The sequence below is a fragment of the Porites lutea genome, chromosome 1 (genome assembly GCF_958299795.1).
Source record: "Porites lutea chromosome 1, jaPorLute2.1, whole genome shotgun sequence".
Classification (NCBI taxonomy): domain Eukaryota; kingdom Metazoa; phylum Cnidaria; class Anthozoa; order Scleractinia; family Poritidae; genus Porites; species Porites lutea.
The window spans coordinates 30,616,619-30,639,569 of record NC_133201.1 but is presented as its reverse complement, the minus strand read 5'-3'; the positions used below and the strand labels follow the sequence as shown (position 1 = coordinate 30,639,569).

The 22,951-nt window shown below is 38.9% G+C and overlaps 2 protein-coding genes across 2 annotated transcripts; one reads left to right on the top strand and one right to left on the bottom strand.

The window, feature by feature from the left end:
- Positions 1 to 4,550: 4,550 nt before the first annotated feature.
- On the bottom strand, positions 4,551 to 9,727 carry LOC140936982 (ganglioside GM2 activator-like). The gene is made up of 5 exons (XM_073386499.1): positions 9,230 to 9,727; positions 8,082 to 8,235; positions 7,056 to 7,248; positions 5,542 to 5,683; positions 4,551 to 4,809 (listed from the first exon to the last, which is right to left on the bottom strand). The coding sequence occupies exons 2-5, from the start codon at positions 8,152 to 8,154 to the stop codon at positions 4,699 to 4,701; spliced, it is 519 nt and encodes a 172-aa protein (XP_073242600.1). The 5' UTR covers positions 8,155 to 8,235; positions 9,230 to 9,727; the 3' UTR covers positions 4,551 to 4,698.
- Positions 9,728 to 15,625: 5,898 nt separating this feature from the next.
- On the top strand, positions 15,626 to 22,180 carry LOC140936972 (cationic amino acid transporter 4-like). The gene is made up of 4 exons (XM_073386488.1): positions 15,626 to 15,766; positions 18,452 to 19,600; positions 20,055 to 20,655; positions 21,864 to 22,180. Exons 2-4 carry the CDS (start codon positions 18,452 to 18,454, stop codon positions 22,052 to 22,054), a joined length of 1,941 nt encoding a protein of 646 aa, XP_073242589.1. The 5' UTR covers positions 15,626 to 15,766; the 3' UTR covers positions 22,055 to 22,180.
- Positions 22,181 to 22,951: the final 771 nt, after the last annotated feature.

Sequence of the window (22,951 nt, the reverse complement as noted above, 5' to 3'; positions counted from 1 at the left end):
TTTTATACATAGTTTCTGGGACAGCTAAAATTTAGACATGAGTTTCAATCTTGTCATCAGTGAAAGTGGAAAAATACGAGCACTTAAAACATTTTAAGAAAATAGCGCGAGATGAATGATTACTTTTTATTTGAATTAATTTTCCTGTTCTAAAATAATCTGAAAAACGTTTACAGTTGTAGTTTATAGTTCCTGTTCATGTAGGCGTGTCACGCTGTAGCTTCTGTCACGACAACACTTGAAAAGACTTTTTGTGGCAAAAAAGGCTTCCGTTTAGCCTGCGAAGTGCAGACGTATTTCCGGTCGTCGCTTCTCTCCCTCCGTTATTTTTCGGAGGGAGAGAAGCGACGACCGGAAATACGTCTGCGCTTCGCAGGCTAGCTTCCGTTCTGAATAAAAGTATCTTGCTTGCTCACCCCATCCTCGGAGGCCCAGGGGCAGTCAGACTGTGCTTGAAACCTTCGTCGCACCTTTTGTCCCGACCCGACTGACTGCCCCTGGGTCTCCGAGGATGGCTCACCCTTGTTTGATTTACGGCACTTCCAAGGAAATTTACCCCCATCCCCCGCGCTTCTGTTGATATAGTGGCGCTTAAAATTTGCAACTTGATGCCAGCGCTAGCTTTCACCACAATAGTCATACTCGATACGCCTAGAGCCTAGAGCCTTTCGTGATATTTATGGAAAACGTAATTTACCAGGTAAGATCGACAAAAGGATTTTAAAGTAATAAGAGACACTCACTGGACCCAACTGGGACAGCAGCATTGTGTAAAGCAAAGATTTCCCTGGACATTGCGTAATTGACACGGCGTGGGTCCTTGACCTGCTTGCGTTGACCGTTGTGCGATGGACAGCAACATGTCGAACTTTTACGACCTCTCCAGTCGACTGTCAGGTCTCTTCTGTGTTTAGGACAGCATGGCTGCTACTCTGTCTTGAGATAAATTGGTGTCCTGCTCTGTTCAAGATGAGCTCCTTCTCAGTGATTTCTATTCCTTGGGATCGCCATCCTCGCTTGCTACTCACACCAAGTCCCAGTAAGTGTGGTGTTATGTCTTCTTTACAAGCATCCAGCGGCAGAACATTTGTACTAGATCCGTAAGAACTACAAGGTCACTCTTGTGAAGCGAACGAACAGTTCACATTTTAAAGCAAGTGTGGTACAACGACAGTACGCCAATTTCGGCGAGTCGTAAATGAAACCTGATAACCCAGCGGCGCGCTAGACATATAGATGTTGCTCGATCTCAAATTACGCAGCTACAATTATACGTGTAAGTCGTTTATTAATTTCTTAATTTCATATTTAGGCAAACAAAAATTTTCTGCAAAATCCAGGTAAGAAATATTCTCCTGAAACTTTATATGACTGAAAATTCGTCTCACATACAATTTAAAAATCGTCCATTCATTTCTTTATAATTAATTCTAATTAATAAGTCTGCTTTATAATTTGTATCATACGTGTACGACCGCAACGGTTTCCGCTGTTCCAAAGTAAGGTTGATTTCTTTTCATCGCAGTATCCTTTCCAAATAATTTTTTTTATATACGGGTGATGAAGTTTTCAGCCGTCTTAAGCTACAATTTAAAGGCCATTACCAAAAAGCAACTGGTTACATGCTTTATGCAAAATGCCGCAAAATCACGTTCACGAAAATAGGCTTCCTGTGAAAAGAGTTTCTTGTACCAATCAATACTTTTTTCTTTTGACTTAGAAGGGTATAGAATATTGTAAAATGGAATTATTTAGCAAATAAACAGCCGCACTTTCAAGAAAATGGGCTTAGAAAATCGCCGAAATTCGCTGTCCTGTAACAGTCACACAACATACCCGGATTAAAACCCTTGGGCAAAATTACCGTTACACTAAAAATTTGATTTTATGCATCCAAAACGTTTATTTTAAGGTACTCTAGCTTCAGAAAAAAATCTGTGCACTAATTCCTTCCTTTCCTCAAATATCCCCTCCCCTGGAAGAACAAGATCAGTCAAATACCCTACCCCAGGGCTAACAACAGTGTAACAAAAACAATCAAATCCCCACCCCATGCGCTGTGGTGATGAATGGAAGGTTAGTCTTTGGAAAATTTATAAAAATTGCATGGTCGTAAACCACGATTTTTTATCTCACGCATAGCTAAATCGATGTGGAAGTTGGGGATGTGGCAAAACGAACGCGTAAGTTTGAGAAGCACATGACAGAAGGGTAGGTGAAGCCACCTAACGACAGAAGTCCTCATTCCGCTGAGTCATTCAGGACCGGGGTTTAATTTCACAACGTTTGAAAGGTATAATTTATTCTGAATGTCTTGGACTGGTCTGTATAAGTGACTGTTTTCACTAGTCGATATCATTATTAAAGCGACTTACTTTTAGTGAGTTAAACGTGTGCAGCGGTAGAGCTTAAGAAGCTTTAAGATAGACATTCCAGAATGATGTCAACGCACGCCCCGTTATATCATAAGTCGTTTCAATCTCTATCCTGGCTTAGTCGTGGTTTTTACTATTTTCCATTTCAGTGGTCACGCCTTACAGAACAGTTTGTTTAATTTGGAGAAAGTTCAATCCAAATAACCTTACAAAATCAATACTGATCTAACAATTTTAATAGCAAGTTCACTCAGGGGCACCCAACGACAATTTTCGGAAAAATATCTGTCCGGAAGACGATTTGAGATCTAGAATTTTCGGAACATTTGTTGTAAAATTTTTTGCTTGCCTGCCTCTCCTAGGATTTTCGAACATCTAAAAACTACTATAGTTGCCCATTTTTAACGGATTTTTACCCTTAAAAAGGTCACCTAGAATTTTCGGGAGCCTTTTTCTGGCTGAAATTTTCGAAAAGATAAGTTTTGATCCCTATAATTTTCGGATCACTAGACTTTCAGCTAGGAAATCCGAACACATGAGAAAAATTTAGGGGATAAAAATATGCCTATATCTACCGTTTAAATACTAAAATACGTTTAACAATGCTATGTTTAAGTGGTTTTGAACAATATTCTCGTTGGGTGCCCCTGTTCACTTACTATAAAGTAAAGGTCAGTCTCTGTGAACTGAACACTTTTAAGTGTAATTTCCACGATTGAATAGTTTTCAATCGTGGAAATTACATCCGCGTTTGATGCTCATGGCGACGCGCCTTGTTAAACTTACTGATCATCAGCCACCACTCACAATACTTTTGTTTCTATAACATTCCGCGAACAAGGCAGAAAACATGCAAAAATATTTTTAAACTCAAGTTCTTTTTTTTTTCTTACAAACAATAGGGCTTTTCGATCGGTTTAATTTGTTCTTCCCTATGACAGAAAGGAGGACTTCAGTAAACCAACATTGGTAATTATATCATGATAATGAATGCCGGATCGGTCATAGTCAACAGCGGATGTTATATATAGGCACAACTAGTTTACTTAATTAAAATTAAAAGAAAAGAAAAGTTATAAAAATGAACTTCATATTAATTATTGCTCCGGCAGGCAGTATTAACAACGAAACTGTTTTCGTGATTTGTAGCGGATGCTGTTTCTATCATAAGTCGGGAACTTTAAAGAAAGGACCAATGACGATTAAAAAACAGTTAACAGAGGGTCTCAATGGGGTGGTAGCTTTCACGGTTGAGTCTTGATGACGGTTAACTTTTTCATTTTTGAAGCGGGCTGACGGTTGATTGACGGTTAACCCAATTCAGACTCCCTAAACATGTACCTATTGCGAGCTGAATGTAAGAAAGTATTTGTCGGTGATTAGCCTGCGTAGCATGACGGTTTTGGTTGGGCGCGCTAAGTAATAAAGACGGGCGAGGGCAGAGAAACCGCGAGGAGATTGGGGCAGGAGCAACTTGAATTCGCGCGCGAATTTCGCGGCTACGCCGCTCCTGCGCCCGGCTCGACAAAACCGCCATGCTACGCAGGCTAGTCGGTGATCAAAAGCGGATGTTATTTCCACGTTTGAGTGATCCTGGGGTATCTCGCTCTTAGACATTAGCGCTCTACATAACTCTTGCGTGGCTCATAGCTCGCACGTATCTTTAAAGTCCTTTTGTTTTCTAAATCTTTCGCCAGGTCAAAATTGACCACCAATCTTGCTCTTGATCTCTGAAAAGATACGAATGCTTCTCTGTGGCCAAAATATGCTATCGCCCGATAAAAAGCACATAATATCGTCGTTACTTTCCGTCTAAGTCTGGATGCTATGAGATTGATCCGTTTCGCCCGATTAAATGAAACAAGAACATTGGTAAAATATTGAAAAAAGAAGGATCTACATTTCGTACCTTTGCTTCCTCTCTTAACTTTATGATGTTCTCAGGGAACTTTTGTCTAGGTGAGAAATCTTAAATAATGAAGCAATAAATCCCGCTTACCAGCCGGGCGCCGTTTTCAAATTGTGTTTCTCCCGTCGTTTTTTGTCTTTACAAAACTCCAGAAGCGTCATGGCCCCCTCCCTTCTCCTGTAATATAAGTTTCAAGCTCATCGCAAGAAAGGAGGAAGGATATTTGAACGTAGTCACCTTCTCCATAAACAGTTGAAAAAATTCAATTGCTTGAAAAAATTGAAAGCTTTTAATATTAAAATTAATTAATTGATTAAATATATAAACACACGTGGATACGAAAGTCCTTAAAAGCCATGGCGGTTTAAAGGTGTTCAAAGGTTTATACTAGAGGCCTCATTACAGTAACGGTCTTTATAATTCCCCACTTGGCTTGGTTTTTGTGATCTGAGGATATGCTTCGACACAGGCAACAGGTTTATTACTGCCACTGTCGAGCAGCTCCGCCTTAACGCAGTAATCTCCCTGAAAAATAAATTACCACCAGTGAGTGAACCTTTTCATAACAGGAAGTAGAATGGCCGTTTCAATTGAAAGCCATAATTAGCAAAGTAGAGCTGTCCATAAAACATTAGCAAGAGCTAAGCTCTACTTTCCGGCACAAGGAGCTTGCTTTCGACGGTTGTTTGAAAAGACCCATATCTTTAAAGTCGCTTCTTGAATTGATGAAAGATGTTCTAATGTCTAAGCATGCTATTTACTACAATAGAGAGGTTAAGCAAAGATGTTTATGAGCGACGCAGGTCAACCGGAAGTGACGCCTTCCCTTTCAGTACGCCTTGACGCTACCAAATTTGTATCGCTAAGTGTCTTTACGCTTATAGAGACAAATTGCCCACAAATTTGGGCATAACCAAAAACCCAATTGCGAAAAGTCCAATTCCGGTTGACGTGCGTCGCGGTAAAAGGTCTTTGAGAGCCTCTGAACCTCATGTTCGAGTCATCTACATGTATGTCCGGCCATAATAGAGCAACTGAAGACAGTCTGGGGAACTTCAAGTAAGCAATTAATATATATTAGGTATTCGTCGGTGATTTTCTTACTCTGTACGGTGTTCTGTATCAACTTGTTCAACCAAGCCTCGACTTTGTTTTATCAGTATGAGTGCACGATAATAAACAACACCACAAGTTAGCAGCTTCCATATTCCTTTAAACTGGTCCTTATTTCGCTTTCAGAGAGTCATTAGTACTAACCTCAGGGACTAAGGCAGTAAGAAAGCCTGGCAAATTACTCAAATGGAAAGACTGTTCTTCAACGACGTACTCCTTCGATGGCAGAGGACATGTTGCTCCTTGTAAGAAGACAGCTATCTCACTGCATGTCATGTCCTGACCACTTTAAATAAAACAACCAATTTCGTTAGCGCTTAATGGGAGAAAAGAGTATGAAAGCGTTGGCAGGAAAATATACAAGTAGTGAAAGCCTCAAGTACTAAAGGAGTTACTGGATAGCTTTGTGCAATTATTGATCAGTACCAGACTATATATATATAAGAGGGGTACAATCAGTCAGAAATAGACCTTCTCTTTAATACAATAGTTCTATCTAATATTAATTATGCGTTATCCGTCTACGCTGCGTCCGATTCCGATCTTACATTTGGACAATGTTTCTTGGACCGCTATTTTAAAGGGAAATACATACACGTCTACGCCTGTAAGAGTATATGAGTTCTTAGAGAGATAAGATCACAAAATTTTTAGAAAATTTTCATACTCGACAGGACATCCACTCTTATCTATAATGCCTCGAGTCAAACTTTCTAGCTACCAGCTTAAGAAAGAAACTTGTTCTAAACTTAAGATTAATACTCTGCGTTTTGAAAACTGTTTTATTAATTAATCACATTAGCTTTGTAATATACTGTATTTTAATTCTTAATTCTTACTAGATGTAGAATTTCTTAATTAAATACACTAGTAGCAAAAATATGTATTTTTATCTTTTGACGAATAGACTTTATTATTATTATATCCTTGGTTTGAGCAATACCCATATGTCATCATAATCTATATCTAAATGAGAAACGATAAGTGGGACAGGTCTTGCAAGAACAATTTACAACTTGATAGAACAATATTTCATTATTCGAAGAGAAACAAAGTACAGTACGATTTTGCACTTTACAAAAAGAGCATCCCAGTTTAAATGCGGTCCATTAAATTTCTTTTGCAGCGAGCCGAAGGATTTTATAGTACTGAATTGAAAACGTTGTGTTAGTTTATGTCTTTTTAAACGGTATGTTTCTCAAGTTTTGAAGTTTTGCATCGAAAAAAGTTCTCATTTCTTGAGTTTAATATTGCTTTTAGTATTATTTTGTGTTAGAGTTCTCTTTTGGTGATATCCTATTCGATTCTAAGAAGCATTTTCAATTGGTCCATTAGGACTTTTTTTTTTTCAATAATGCCCTGTGTCCAGGTTAATTTCTTCAAGACAGTGGTGTTAGTAATAAATCATATCTTAGTAACTTGAACTATTTCGGTTCCTCATAGCTTTTTGTTCCGGTGATTTGCATTACATGGTAATTGTATTGCTCTCTTTTTAAGAACCTATTTTATAACAACGTTCGACCTGAAATTTGCCAAAATATTAAGAACATGCTAAGAACTGATACCCGAAGTTCAGAGAAGAACAATCCATTTTTCAGGCTCAACACGAAAAATGGACGTTCTTATATATAAAAAACGAGTGTATGGATCTTCCTTACCAGTTTGGACATGGAATGGGAATCCACGTTGAAAACCATCCTTTCTTCCACAGTGAAAGGCTCAGTTTATACTGTGTCCCAGTCGTACCATCTAATTTAAACTTTCCACTGAATTTAATGTTAGCACCTTCCGCGAGAGGGATTGGTTGTGGACTGAGATTTATCTCTTTGACGGTTATGGGCGTACTTCCACCTGTAAAAAGTGAAAGAAAACACGGAGAAAAACGGATTATTTTCAACTTTTTACTTGTGAAAGCTGAGTTTAGACCAGCCAGTTTTGTGGGAGTGTTGACGCGGTTGGCAAGCGATAGCAAACCGATAAAGGGAATCTAGGAGGGAATGTGGAATGGCCCCTTTTGCCTCCCTTTAATCCCACACTTTTCGAAGCCTGTCGCGTAGTGTGGTTGAGCTTCCCTTATGAACTTTCCGCGTTACACGAAAAGCGGTCGTTAATTTCCGAGAGGATAACACTGGCGGGTTGAAAGTTTTTATGGCCTCTGTACAGCGCAACTGCTCGATCGGACACAGCTAAAGGGCAAAGATTATAGTGACTTTTGATAAGCTTTTCAAGCTAACTGATTACAAGTCGAGACTGAAATCTTAACCGTTTAGCTGTTTACTAAAAAAGATGCACCATTGCCGTCGTTGATACATTACGAAATCACGGTAACATCAAGAATTCTGTTTAGTTGTTTGCCGTGACGAAGGGGAACACTCACCCGAAAACTGTCATCTGAAGAACTCTTGATGGCGGCGAATCAGTACTAACTATAATTATAAAATATCAGAGCACTCTTAAGGACAAGAAGTGTACGACGGTCATCAGCAACATTAAAAGTATACGATTTTCGAGAATAAGTTAAGGTATGAAACTACGTTTGGCTAGATATGAATAGGTTTGACTGAGGCCATTTAAATTGGTCTATTATTGATATTTGTTGTTCGTTGAAGCTTGTATTAAAAGTTGTGGGTCTCCCTTTAAATTAAACTGAGTTTCAAATCAATACTGAATTTCTCGCAGCTCACCGCAGTTACTCCATGAGAAAGCACCAACTTCAGAAATCAAAACCACGAAAAGGAAAATCTGTCCGAGAGCCATGACCAGTTCACCTTTACTCTGATGCCAACGTGCCTCCGGCTTGTTCAATCTTATTGCAACTGTGTGTTATACGGACTGTTCCTACAAAATTGATTAATCAGAACAACTTATACACTCTGTAGACGCTGTCATTGGTGCTTAATGTCCCGGGGACAACGACGCTTTTTTTTTTAATGTTGTAACAGTATAAATAACAAAAAACTCTGGTGGTCATCAACGAATTCAGTTGTTTATGGTCTCTTGAGTTTTATCCTACTCAAAAAGGCAAGCGTTTGCCAACATATCGGCGTACTTTGGACTTTTTTAACACTGTTCGTTGGTTGATTAATATGAAAACACAGCCTTAACATGTTTTCCATATAAGCTTGTTATTCCAGATAAAAGATTTAGTAATCTCTTTGAACCTAATATTTGCACTATAAAACTAACTGGGTGAATGGTTTCGCGAATACACTGCAGTCATCGTTTAATACCACGGCTAGGCAAACCCAAATGGCTGGCACTGCAGAGGAAGCGATAGCCTGTGAAATTATCCGAATTACTCGATTTCTTCCACAAAAGTATTTAGAACACTTCTGAATCGAAGAGACCAACCTTAACCTCTATTTGGTTTTCGCAGGACATGAGTACGAGGACATGCTTACTCGATCCTCAGAACCGCAAATAACTGATTGGGAAGCAACTTTACGACAATTTATAATAAGATATCTAAAAGCAGCAGAAAGCACTTGAAAAAGTGATTGAATTGCCAGTGAGAACGAGTAATGATGATAAAATACAAACAAACAAATTTTTAAGTTAAGTAACTGATAAAATTATTCCCTTCTCTAAACGACAAAACTAGCCAAAAAAATGACAAAAACAGCACTAGCTAAAGCCAAATGTTCGGTGCTAAAAACAGTTCATGAACGGTGCATTTTACGCTCTATGGACAGTATATTGCCTGAGCCTTAATTTAAGAATAATGCAAGAATATTTTCAGCCTTGTATTGGCCGAAAAATAAGAAGATTCAGCCTGGGCCGGAAAACCAACTTACTTATGTGAAAAAGATGAGTGTAACTCAAACATACTTACCTTCTTGAACCCACTGATGAACTAAATAAAAAAAGGAGTAGAAACTGCCTTTAAACCATGTCAGCTTGATAGAAGTAATGCATTCAGTTTCCTTTATGTAAGAGTTTCAGCAAAACATCAGTTGTTTTTATTCCTTGTTTATAGTAATTGCTTCAATTTTCTTTATTTTTATTCACTATACCATAGTGAGAAACGGAAGGAAGTCAAACGACCTTTGGTTGTTCTGATGAAAAAGGAAGGTCAAATTAAACTGTATGCAAGTATAAAATTTTATTCATAAATGAAATACCAAATGAGCTTTCGCGCGAAAACACGACATCCTTCTGTCTCCCCTGCTCCGCACCACCACCCCTCCCCACTAAAGTTCACAATTTCTTTTCAGATCCCTCGAATACAGGTGAGGTTATTTTGTAAGCCAAAGCGTTTTTACTGTCAATAAAATGGTGTTAGTAAGTTGTGGAAGTCTTTGTGGACTTTTGGGTTCACTGACTAAAACACTTGAATCGCTTCAATCAATAGTATCTCAGACGTTGATGATTCACACTGAAATGATTTATTTTTCCGCTGCGGTTTGACGCATTGTTTTTGAGCACCCTACGTTGACGTTACTTCGTCTTCTGCAAAGACAGACCGCGATGAAGACAACGCGTCTTCGATTTACTACCATCCAACTTGCTATCTGCGGGCAATATAATTTTACTAATTTCGGGCCGGGGGGTAAACGGACGCGTCACGCGTGATCGCGCAGCCGCGCTGCCCTTCATGTTCAACACAACAATTGCTTTTACACAAACAAAACCAGTTATAACCGACAAGCCTTTGATTCACTCTGACGCGCAATGAAAGCGCCCGAAACATCATTCATGTACGTAAGTAAGTGACTCCGACCGCACCAGCTGCGAAGGAGATACACCTTGTGACTGCTTTAGCAGCAAAAATTGTTGTTTCACGAATGGATCAACTTGAGGAATGATTGAATTATTTTTTCCTTATTACTCACGGTGTGTTTTGCTTACTAACTAATTACATTCATAAAACGGAAGGAACAGATAATTTGTTATTTAAAAGGGGGCACTCAACGACTGTTTTTCTTTAAAATATCAGTGTTCGAAGAAGCAAATATTGCCAAGAATTTTCTATTACCTGAGGAGGGCTAAAATTTCTACACGACCGTTTTATTCATGCAAAATTTTTAAAAGCTCAACTAATAAATTCCCTACGATTATCTGAAGTTTGATTTTTCACATTTTACTCCCCAGGTTAAGCCATTTTTCTGACTAAAAGGAGACCTGAAACTTTTGGATTCAAAAATGAAAATGTGATGGAAAAAGGAATCAGAAAAATTGTCTCCTTCGTAATACGTTGAATTGCATCTAATATTTTAGGGAAAATATTACTGAATCCCTTGTAATCATTTTTGAAAAGTCCCAAGTTCCCTTAGGATGACTGAGGAGATAAAAATATCATAGCGCTGCTAATCAGAATGCATTTCTAGATATCTAAAAGCAATCTGGATAGCCTATAAAGTGTTTTCAATGTATTTTGGAGGAAACAGTCATGAGGTGCGCCTGTTTTAAGTAGAAAGGGAAGTATGAGTATATTATTTATTTGATCTACATCCGCTCTTATGAAAAGCTTGATGTAAACTGTGAAAGAGGCATTTCGTAAGCAGGTGGAGTATGATAGTCCAGGTGAGCGCAGTCCTGAATAGGACTGTTGTTGACGTTTCGATAACCTGTGCGGTAGTCATTTTCAGAGTCAAAGTGAGTTGTATCACGGAAGTTGATGTATTAAACGCCGGTTATTGAGCTTCTGGGTCGCCATGTTATTAGTTATTGGTCGTCTGTCAATTGAGCCGTGATGTTATTGGCTTAGTGAATACTCTAAATGTCACTGTTGCGTTTCTATCCGTTTTTTTGTCACAGTTTAGAGTAGTTTTCGTTTGAGTGTCGTAAAACCAAAACCAAAGTAATTACTCTGGCCAATCACATAGGACACAGACAATACATTGAACCAATCAAAACTCGAAGTAATTACATGTGGCTGACGCAAAGCGCGGGAAAATGCATGCGAGCGCGTCTCAATTGGCTTTGGTTTTACTTCTGATTGGATGAAAAGGTGGCGCGAATCTTTTAAGCCAATCGCATCGTGTAGAAAGTGCAAAACCAATTACTTTTCGACACTCAAATGAAAACCGCTCTAACAGTCGTTTATTGTTAGTCAAAATGTAGGTTGCCCATCTAGGGAGTCTGCCGTTGTTAGCTTTGCTTGAGTCCGCCGGATCAATAAGTCATTTGTACGGTGTCGATAACTGTTGACTACGATTCATTGGCGTTTTTTCTAAGTTAGTAAAGTGAGTCGTAGTGATAGTAGGCTATAGAGTACGTATATAATACATGTCGAGGAGTCCCAGTCCATTTGATGTTTCGTTTGTAAATATGTAATATTCAGCAATGTGGTTGCTGACGTCCCCGATTCTGTTCAGACAGGCGCGTGCTAAGGTTTCTGCCGGTCTCGCAAATGCAAGTGGCCTGGCAGTCGCCGCATTTGATCTTGTATACTGCTCCCTGTCTGTCCTCCGGTTTATCTTTGCCCTTGACATCAGTAAATAGTCGTAGTCAAGTTGTTATCTGTTTGTGTGCAACTCGTATGTTCTAAGGTTGTACTACACGTGTGATAGTTCCAGCGAGTGTTTGTAGACTTTGCATAGTGATTGCCCGAGAGAGTTAACTGCGCTGTAATTTTCAGGGAGTTATAATAACTCCTCTAGTGGGGCTAATTTAACTCCTTACAGTGGAGTTAGTTTTCGTGGAGTTACTTTAACTCCAAAAAGGAGTTTAAAGAACTGTTTTTCAGGAGTAAAAGTGACCCCAGATATTGAGGAGTTAAAATAACCCCAAAAAAGGAGTTATCCTGTACCTAAAATTTTTACTCCACTTTCAGAGTTAAATTAACTCCAAAAAGAGTAAAAACAACCCATGTAAGGAGTACAAATAACCCCATTTCGGAGTAATTTTAACTCCAGACTGGGAGTAAAAAGAACTCTTTTTCAGGAGTAAAAATGACCCCAAATTCGGAGTTAAATTAGGAGTTAAAATAACCCCTAAAAAGGGGTTATCCTGTACCTAAAATTTTTACTCCATTTTTGGAGTTATAATAACTCCCTAAAAATTACGGTGTGAACGTCTGCCGTTGTACTGAGAATACGACGTTCAAAAGTTAAGAGAAGTTCTTAATAGCTTTCGCAGAGCAGTCTAGAGCCCTGAGTTGAAGTGGAATACTGGTGAACAGTTCATATGATTTCACAGCTAAAGACACCACTGCGTGTAAATTGTGGTCGCCATGTATCTGCATTTTAGTTAAATCCAACTAGTGGTCTATTAACACTGCTGCGTTCTGATTGGTTGAACTACTACTAGGCTATATGTTGTAGCCCACTAATAGCGAAAAGCGCTGGCTTTGGAAACCAAAACAATGGCGGCTGAATCGCGTTTTGTTAGTTAAAGTTGTTTAGTCTCGATATTTTTGACCAACTAGTTGAATTTTACTAAAACAATTATTCCTCTCGCCCTTATGGCCTCTGAGTCAATAGCTCATTCGTGGGCTATTGACTCAGACCCCAGCGTCAATTAACTTCTCACTAGACTGTGGTTTATGTATAGCTAGATACGTCAGATGAGTCAAAGGCTTCAGTATGTTAACTTTTTGCTTTCCTAGTAGAGCATACAGCTTTTAGGATATGTGTAAATGGAAGTGTCCCCCTTTAATAAGCAGGTATTGGTGCAATAAAATGACTGTCAGCTTTCGCGAGCTAAGAGGAAATTTCAAATTCCTCTGTAAGACGTAGATTCGTAACAATGTTAAATTTTGAACAAAAGTCTTGTTTCAATGTTGATGGCTAAATACTTCTTTTAATGAGCAATATTTGTTTTTTCGTTTCCTTTTTCCGGTTACTATTTTCGCTTTTGACATCCTGTTAATTCGCCTTGGATAACCTCAGAAACAGGATATAATTATCAATAATGTAAGGCCCGGTTCAAACGTGGAACTTTACATGTGCCGAACTTAATACCTATGTAGGTCGACCCAAACTATTGAGTTCGACTGTTGATTCAGACGGTCGAACTTTACAAGTGCCGAACCTAATTCGTGGCGAAAAGAAATACCATCCTTTCTGCTTAAAATAGGGAAATAAAGTGAAAAAAGTAAAATTCACCAAGCCTGTAAATTCTTGTTTTGATTTTCGTGTGATTTGTCAGGGGCACCCAACGCAACTTTTGGAAAATATCTGTTCGGAAGACGATTTGAGATCTAGAATTTTCGGAACATTTGTTGTAAAATTTCTTACTTGCCTGCCTCTCCTAGGATTTTCGAACATCTAAAAAATGGTATAATTGCCCGTTTTTAATGGATTTTTGCAGTGAAAAACTCACCTACAATTTTCGGTAGCCTTTTTTCTGACTGAAATTTTCGAAAAGGTAAGTTTTGATCCCTATAATTTTCGGAGTACTAGACTTTCAGGAAATCGGAACAGATGAAAAATTTTTAGAGAATAAAAGTATGCCTATATCTACCGTTTAAATACTAAAACACGTTAAACAACGCTATGTTTAAGTGGTTTTGAATTATATTCTCGTTGGGTGCCCCTGATTTGTGCTCTGTTATGGCAAGGAGATAGCTGAGGAGATCGCGATCGTGATATTTGGACAAAATAAAGTAACGCAATAAGTTTTAAATTACGTTACGATTTCTTTATGGATATAAAGAAAAGCAAATTATTAGAAGACCGCTTTGAGCTGTCCAGTTTCAGTCTAAAAATCTACAACGTGAATGCTGGTAACCAGACAGTAACCGTCGTTACGCTGCCGTGAGTTCTGTCAGCACAGGCGCCAAAACCCACTAAATAGCCAATCAGAAGCGCGGTTATATTGAACAAGAAGTTAACATAATTTATGCGTTAGGTTCGGCACATGTGAAGAACGACGTATGAATCGAAGTCGATCTATTGCCGTTCTATTCGACAAGCTCAGTGGAATAGAACGGCAGAGTCGACCCAAATACAAAAGTGCCGTTCCTAATTGATTCATACGTCGAACTTACCATGTGCCGAACGTAATAATTAGGTTCGGCACATGTAAAGCTCGACGTTTGAACCGGGCCTAAGGTAAATCCATTCATACCCTAATTATAGATTAAATAATGGAAATAACAGCGCTCAAAAATCTTTTGCTTTTCTCTACTAAATACAGTTGAACCAACATTAAACGGCCACCTTCAAGGTACCGGCAAGTCGCTGCTTAAGGTGGCTCGATACAATAGGCTGATTTAGCAACAGAACGGGAAAATCAGTTGGCGACGGGCAATCATTGTACGCGGAACGGGTCGACTGAATGTGACTTCCGGTGTCCAATTTGCCGCTCTGTCATTGTTCAAGCTAGTAGTTTGATTTTCGCGCACAGTCGTCAACTGACATTCCCTTTCTGTTGGTAAATCAGCCTAATGTTTTTGTAGCGAGACCTTCCATCTTTTGATCTTTATTGTAAGACCATTATAACACATGTATTACACATAGACTAAACTTAATTACGATATTATTTTGTTGGCTATCGGAATAAATATCACGATGATGGCGATGATGGCGATAACGTCAGAATGATTAAGCTCTAAATTGAATTTCAGCCCTTATTGGCCCGATCTTTGGGAGTTTTTTACGCTACGTATACTCATAGTTTACTTTGGGTGCTTGTCTTCCGTTAGTTGTGCAAAAGTTTCACCATAATCTTTGAGAGGAATTTCGAGATATCTTGGAATTTCTACAAAAAGGGTATAAATTATGCATGAACTGAAGGCGGGACTCGATGCAGTGAAATTTGCTACCTTTTGGATGTTTCCGGAACCTTTTTATCACTGTTTCGTTTTGCAATGACCTCGATCCTACACTCTACAATCGGCTAAATGTCAGTAGAAAAACATGAATTGAATGAATTACATGTGAATCAGGGTAAATATCATGAGCCATAAAAGCTCTTCACTTCCTGATACTCTGAGCAATTAGTGTTTAGATCTCAAATATTTAAAATGATTTCGTTCTATTGAATTCTGATAGGCGTTTGGCCCATGCAATCAGATCCAAGTAATAACTAAGTCCATTCCATTCTAAAATACAGTGATGTAAAATATCGAATTATGTTTTTTTTTTTCAAAAGGAAATGTAAATCCATTTAAAAAATGAAAATAAAAGTAAAAAGTAAACAAAAAACTGACATAGAATTGAAGGCTAATCAAATATCCAACCGAACTGTTACTAAGCACTGGATGATATCTCAGGCAATAACTTGACAACTCATGTCATGCGTTCTAATTATGCATGAGCATTATTATCCTGTTTCGCGCGGAAATAATTCAAGATGACTAAAAGGGTATACTTTTACCCAGTGGAGGAATTATTGAGCGCTTTATTTGTCCTCATTCGTGTTTGAAAACGTTCCTAATTAAAGGGAGAGATTTGTCTCTTAAGAGCTTCATTAGCTGAAAACGGTAAGCGTAATTATTTTAGCTCTTTATTTAAATGCTGTTTACCGCGATTACAATGTCCGCGCAATTTTTTTAAGATCGAAAACTTATTAAGACATCCAGCTTTAAGTATATTTTCCAGTGCTCTACAAAGTGAAATTACATAGATTGCCATGGCCAGAAATGGTTTGAGTCAAACCAGGGTACAGGATGATTCATATTTTCACTAATGAACCGTGTAGAATGTTATGGGTAAGTAAGCGATATGTATATAAAATTATAGCGTTCGTATCCTATGAAAAGATGTGCTGAACGCGAGTAAAATAGCAGATGTATCCAAAAAACTTAATCGACTCGAATAAAAATAAGCAACTTGGAGTAAATAGCATTGAGCCAAGCTGAATCAACTTTAATTGCAGTATTTGAATAAGTGACCGGAAAATGCACTTAGAGTCGACAGCAAGAAATTATGTTTGTAAACATGGCCTCTGCTTTGTCTTTATTTTCATCCCTTTCGTTAAAGCAGAGTGGTAGTTTAAAAACATTAATGAGCTGAAAAATAATTTAGAATTTTAAATTCAGTAGTTACATACACATAATGGTAACTGGAACAGTTTGGGGCCCTTATCTAACAAGGAAATTTTCCCGGGGGGGGGGGGGGCACTCAAGGGAAGTCTAGGTAGAGCTGTGCCGCCGAGACCTTCAAACCCCGAACCTGTTTAAGTCAAAAATTGCTTATTTCGTCACCTTGTTTAAGGCAGGAGACACTACTTTCTGACCTTAATTTGTTCTGTTTTGCATACAGAATTAAGCATTTTTAACACTAAAATCGTGGAAATTTTTATTTAGGAAAAAAATTATTGGTATTGCAAGTGTAGACCGCTTATTGCAAGTCTTCAAACTCTTTGAAAGGCTTCCAGACCAAAAAGACACCCTGTTCAAGACGCTTACTGAAATTGTGTACCCTGTTTAAGACTTAAGCCCTTGAAAACCATATACTGTTCAGCGGCAAATAGCCGTATAGGCCAAATAAGGGAGTGCCCCCCGGGGACATATCTTTTCTCTGTTGAAAATGTAGGCCTTTATGTTTGAAATCTACACTTAGGCAACTGACAATAAAGGAAATTTTCGGTTAAGGGCAATGGGCTGAAAAAAAAGAAAATATTTATAATGCTAATTCATCCTTTTTTTGTCTGTCGTAAAGTCAAATAATGGAGTTTTGACGTTTCCTTAGTTATATAAGCTCCAACGAAAGAATCATTGGCAGAATTGTAAATTTTGTGTTCATACAAGGGGCTCATAGCATGAGAAAAGCAAAGTACTCCAGACTGTCGAATGATCCCGAAGTATGGGATTCCCAAAAGCATTTTGACGTTGAGCAAATTAGAAGGTCAACATGTGATGAAAGATATTATGGTTGTTCAAAGGATGCTGCTGTAACCTTGAAACAAGGTTAGAAGGCTAAATTTGGACTATTTTTTAAATTAGCTTTTCCTTAAGGTGATGCTACACGAGACGATTTACAACGACGATTTTTAGCGCAACACAGCGTTGCAACATTGTTCCAACATTGCAACCCTGTGTTGCGCTAAAAATCTTCGTTCGAATCGTCCGGTGTAACATCACCTTTCCCTACTAGTATAGAATGCTAATTTAAGGTAATATTCGATGGTGTAGCGCTATGAATTGGCGCACTGACTGACTTAATTGCTTCAAACCCAACCTCGTCCCCAGGGCGCTTTTCCCTGGCTTTGGAGGTGAGGCCACCTCCAAAGTCAAGCAAAAGCGACCCGGGACGAGGTTGCCTCAAACCGGATTACTAACTACTGCTTAATTTATTTTATACGCGTCTTATCTCCAGAATAACGTAGAAACTCTGTAAAAGAGTCAAGGTATTAAACTGGTGGTGGAGACTTAAACCCATTAACACTCGCAAAAACGTCGGCACGGCACTTCACTTTTTTGGCACCGTGCTTTCAATTTTTGGACACAGCACTCGCGTGTAAACGCATCGATACCAAACAAAGTTTGACACCGGTGCCCCAATTTTTAGGAGTGCGGAGACCACCTAGCAAGATAGTCTCGGCACACCTAGTCATTGAGCCAAAAATGAGATGCAATGCAACGCAATTTTACTGCTGCTGTAACCGAGGCGCATACGTTGTTTTTTTAAAAATTGGTAGCCGCTAAATCGCTAAAGAGGAGATCGTGGAATTGCTTGGTCAAAAGACGCAAAAGAAACGTTACTAGAATTATGCGCAGAAGAATGGAATTTCCTTGGCTGCAAATAGGTAGCCGCTTTTCTTTTGTCCTTTTTTATTTTCATATTGCGCCATATGTGATGATGTTTTTCGTCATTCAATCCTTGTCCCCCAATCCCCCAACTGTGCACCAGGATTACAGTGCGCGCCGTGATTGGCCTGTTAAAAAAGCCATTGGCGATTTGCAAATTAGGTTGGAGGGAAATTCGAAACTCACTTCCGGTATTCGAGTACGTTGAAGTTCAGAGAAAGGATCTCGGTGTTGTTTCGCAGACGTTACTAACCGGGAAAAAATTACGTCTGCAACGCAGTCTAGGTGAATTGGGAGATGTGCAAATGGTGAATTCTCAGAGTACTTTGCACCCAAGAGACATCGTAAAGTCTTGCTTGTTTGTAATGCCGTACAAATTGCATTTGCTTATGACTACTCTTCCAATATTTTCGACAGATGGCCTTGAAAAGACTGCTTGAGAACTTAATTCGTAAAAAGGTTAAAAAAGAATGGCTGCCAGAAACTCCACTTCGAAGATGTCTAACAACATTGGACCTTACTTCCTTGGGTTTTGGTACAATCGTTGGCGCCGGACTGTATGTGGCAATTGGTGAAGTAGCGCGGGACACTACAGGTCCATCTGTCGTCCTTTCTATTCTCTTAGCGTCCGTGGCGGCATTGTTATGCGCGCTTTCATTCGCCGAGTATGGTAGCCGTTTTCCAGACACTGGATCGTCGTACATTTACACATATACAACTTTAGGCGAAGTGTGGGCGTTCATTGTAGGCTGGAACATAGTTTTGGAATTTTTAATTTCCGGAGCAAGTCTTGCTAGAAAGTGCAGCGAGTTCATAAATTCTGCTTCCAGGGGGAAATTGTTCCTCTTCTTTGAAGAATACCTTTCAACGCACTGGCACGTATTCGGGAATGAAAGAACATTCCCAGACCTAATGGCGGCCGCCCTAGTTCTTGCAGTGATGGCGGTTCTCTGCACGGGGGTTCACAATTCCACAAATTTTCACAACGTTATTACCGCAGTTAACTTGCTAGTTATAACATTTATAATCATCTACGGAAGTTTCTTCGCAAACTTACAAAACTGGACGCACAGTTTTATGCCTCACGGTCTGCACGGCATACTACGTGGAACAGCAATTGCTTTCCTTGCCTTTACAGGCTTCGATGTTGTTGCCGAGGCCGCAGAAGAAGCCGTACAGCCAGAGAAAAGTATTCCAAGATCACTGTTCTTAATTATAATAATGAGCACGCTGGCATACGTGGGTGTTTCCACGGTACTGACACTTATGATGCCTTATAAAAAATTAAAACGTGATGCTTTTGCACCACTAGCAGATGCCTTTCAAGAAAGAACATTTAGCGGAGCCAAATACATTGTATTAAGCGGAGGTATTTGCGCGACAATCAGCGCACTTTTCTGCTGTATTTACTCCACCTCGAGAGTCATCCATTCAATGTCTGTTGACGGACTGTTGTTTAGGTGGTTCTCCCAAATAAACCATAAATCACAGGTGCCTGGCCGAACGACGTTCGTTTCTGGAATCATCATGGCGATTTTAGCTATGATTTTTCAAGTTGACCAACTGGTAAGTTCCGTTTTTGTTCAGTTAAATTACTAAAGACCTTTAAATTCAACAGGAACTGACAACGCTAACTTAACTTGCTGCCATTTAGTCAGGATTTTCTGCTTGGCTACTTTGGACTTAAACGGCAGTGAAAATATCAAACAGAATTACACTATTCACAACGAGTACCTAAAGTGGCTCGATGTGTGTAATACAAGCAGTGTTTGTGTAGTTCAATTGTTAGGTTGCATTTAGGGACAAAAAAAGGGAAGAAAATCGTCATGAAGTGGCATCAGGAAATTTTAGTCTTCTCGTATTGCGCAGGAGACGACAAAGAAATGTACTAGAAGGCGTGATGGGCGTGCCGGAGTTGCTAAGATGCTCCCTGTTTTTCTTAAGTTTCTTATTGGCGCCGCCCCTATGGTCGTTGGTTCAATTGCCTACTAACTCCAGGTCATAAAATTTGTATCATCAGGTGGAACTTTTGTCAATTGGAACGTTAGTAGCTTACACGAAAGTCGCCATATCTGTTCTTGTCAGTCGATATCAGCCTGGGGTAGAGAGCGTTCCACATCCCGAAGGACCAAACGAGAACATAACTGAGTGGCTACGTAAACTTGTCTTCTTCTCGAAAGAGAAGAAAAATACAAAACAATCTCGAAAAGCCTACGAACGGATCACAAGCGACGAAGACAAAGCTATTTCTTCACATCCTCAATTTTCAGATTCTTCAGATTCAACTAATTCAGAAGTTACTGAATATACCGCATATCGAGCAGAAGTGGGCGTGTTTTGCCTGGTTGTGAGTATGGCGGCTCTGGCTGTCATGTTGAGATTTATATACAACGATATCTACAAAGGAAAATGGTGGGCAGTTTGCCTGATCTGTTTTGTCTCCACAATTATCATTGTTTCATTTTTGGTCGTCCAGCTTCAGCCCCAAAATTCTGCCAGGTTTCCATTTATGGTGTGTTTTGTTCCTTTCACGCCAGCATTGACAATATTCATCAACATTTTGTTGTTAGCAAATCTTAATGAGATGACTTATGTTCGCTTTGGTGTATGGATGTTGCTAGGTGAGTCAAACTTAATTTTATGCTACGAAAGGCAATTTTAAAAAATGTTGAGATACACATTAAGATGCAAGGAACAATTCCCGGAACAAAACCAAGTGGACCTGGACCTGCCCCAACCCCTCCTCCCCTCAGAAAAAAGTCTCAAGATTTATTGTAGTTAACAGATTGAGATTTTCAAACAACCATTATGGAAGAGAGTTTTATCCGTCTCAGCATCCGAGTTCGGTATGTGAACATCACACTCCTAATAAAAATCTGCCATATATTTCATATCATACGAAAGTCACGCCCAATAATTGTTTTATTACTCATTCAGCTCAAAACATCTTAACTCCTAAGTCATCCTAATTTATCCAGGTAAATTTTCAATTCATCGGTTGTGGTAGAATTAAATAATGACCGGAGTAATTTTTTTCTCTTAAAGTTCTTCAAAATACTAACCGACCTTCATCAGGTGCAGTTGCTATCTTTTCCAGTCACTTCTTTGGCTATTTCGTCTTTATGATCCTTTGAAACCCTCCAACCATGTCCTCAACCTCTTCACTAAGTGCCACAACAGCTACGCCGCTACACAGCTACGTTAAGGAGCATGCGTGCAGACGTCTTCCACTGATTTCCCTTGTTGCTCAAATGCATGGAAATAGGAGACGTGCGCAGACAGGCTACTTTGCCTGTCGTGACTTTAATCGTTCAATACAGTTTGAGGTATTAGGTGACTGATGTAAAGTTTTCTTAACGTTTATTTAGTTTGAGAAAACCTGCAACTATCAATCAGCAAATACGAAAAAAGTTCTACATCAGTGACTAGTGATAAATATATTTATTCACGAGGACTTTCTAGTTGCGGACTCTGCTCCAACGAGTTCTCTAAAACTTATTTATATAAAAAAGCCCAGGACTGACGGAAATGTAAGATAAATATAATAGCGAATTTTTTTCACTGGACGCTATTTTTTAAAGTAGGGAACCCTTAAGCTTTGACTTCGCAAATGAATATCTATTACTTGCCGAATCAAATCAGCTTTCATGTTATGTGCTGAACAAGTGCTGAACAAGTGCTGAACGATATAACAAGTTTCGTAGCCGTCGCTTTGAAACCAAAAAGAATTATCAAGTTTGTCACAGGTCGCTACACCTTAAGTCCCTCAGAAACGAAGAGAATACACGGAATAATAATTTAAGTAGCAGCACTTTCTTCTCCATTGTAGGCTTTGTCATCTACTTATTCTACGGATATTGGCACAGTTTAGAAGGAGTGAAACCAACCGAAAACCTTCAAGATGGAGATGTAAGGATCCTACAAGAAACACCGAATATTGAACAAAACATAAATATACCTCAGTTAGAGTTACTAGATGGAACTTCCGGTGATGAATTTGCTAGAAAACACATGTATTAAACAAAATGCACTTGTAAAGTAGACGGCACTTGGATATTGACAGATGTGAAGCTTCCTGGATTACGCATCAGTAAGAGTGGATTGCCACTGTGAGATCTTCCAGCACTTTTGCTGATTAAATTAAATTATATTGCGGATTGGCATTGGCAGGTACAGTGTATACCCATCCAGTTAAGATCCCGAATGCCAATTTTTATGGTCTTGTAAAAAAAATAACGGTTGCCAACTCGATTTTTCACTGCTGAACAAAACGCCCACTTTTACTGTTTTGTTAAACAACCTTTAAAAGATGCTCTGGAGAATGCCGTTTCAAGTTTGCTCTTACTGTAATGGATGTATCGCAACACAACATAAGGCAATGATGTTGACGTCAGACCAGCAAATTTCACTATTTAGCCTCGTTTTGAAATTTAAACTTGAAATGTTTTTCATAAAAGAATTCCCAAGGCAATAGAGTTGAAAAGAATAATCGCGCATATTATTTATTTATTTTTTAATTTTATTTATTCCTCCAATTCCTTGCTGATACATAGTTATGTAAATATAACGTGAAAAAAGTAATATAGTAACAGAAAAAGATTTACAAAGGAAAAAACGCGTAAAACAGAAATTACAACACTTAAATTGAATTACATTGTGTATTGGAAGGAGAGGAGAGGGGTACATCTAGATAAACTAATATTGTGCCCCTGAAAATTATGTATAACAAAGGACAGCAAAAAACGCGGCCATAATGCTCGCTGACCGCTGACCTCTTCAATCTCCGCATCGCGCACATTAGAGACCTTTAGATTTTAAGATGAGTACGACAACGCGTATGAGATTTTCTCAGTACTAAGTAAGGCTTGCGCATGAACCAGCGTCATTTACTAAACATAACTCCTTCACTAAAGGTAA

Bases quoted from the DNA above. Each gene is read 5' to 3' on its own strand.
- LOC140936982 (XM_073386499.1), bottom strand. From the start codon at position 8,154: ATGGCTCTCGGACAGATTTTCCTTTTCGTGGTTTTGATTTCTGAAGTT. The intron at 7,249-8,081 runs GTGAGCTGCGAG...CACTTTTTACAG, and splicing joins TTTCTCATGGAGTAACTGCG to GTGGAAGTACGCCCATAACC. The intron at 4,810-5,541 runs GTTAGTACTAAT...TTTATTTTTCAG, and splicing joins TTACTGCCTTAGTCCCTGAG to GGAGATTACTGCGTTAAGGC.
- LOC140936972 (XM_073386488.1), top strand. From the start codon at position 18,452: ATGGCCTTGAAAAGACTGCTTGAGAACTTAATTCGTAAAAAGGTTAAA. The intron at 19,601-20,054 runs GTAAGTTCCGTT...TTGTATCATCAG, and splicing joins TTTTTCAAGTTGACCAACTG to GTGGAACTTTTGTCAATTGG. The intron at 20,656-21,863 runs GTGAGTCAAACT...TCTCCATTGTAG, and splicing joins TGGTGTATGGATGTTGCTAG to GCTTTGTCATCTACTTATTC.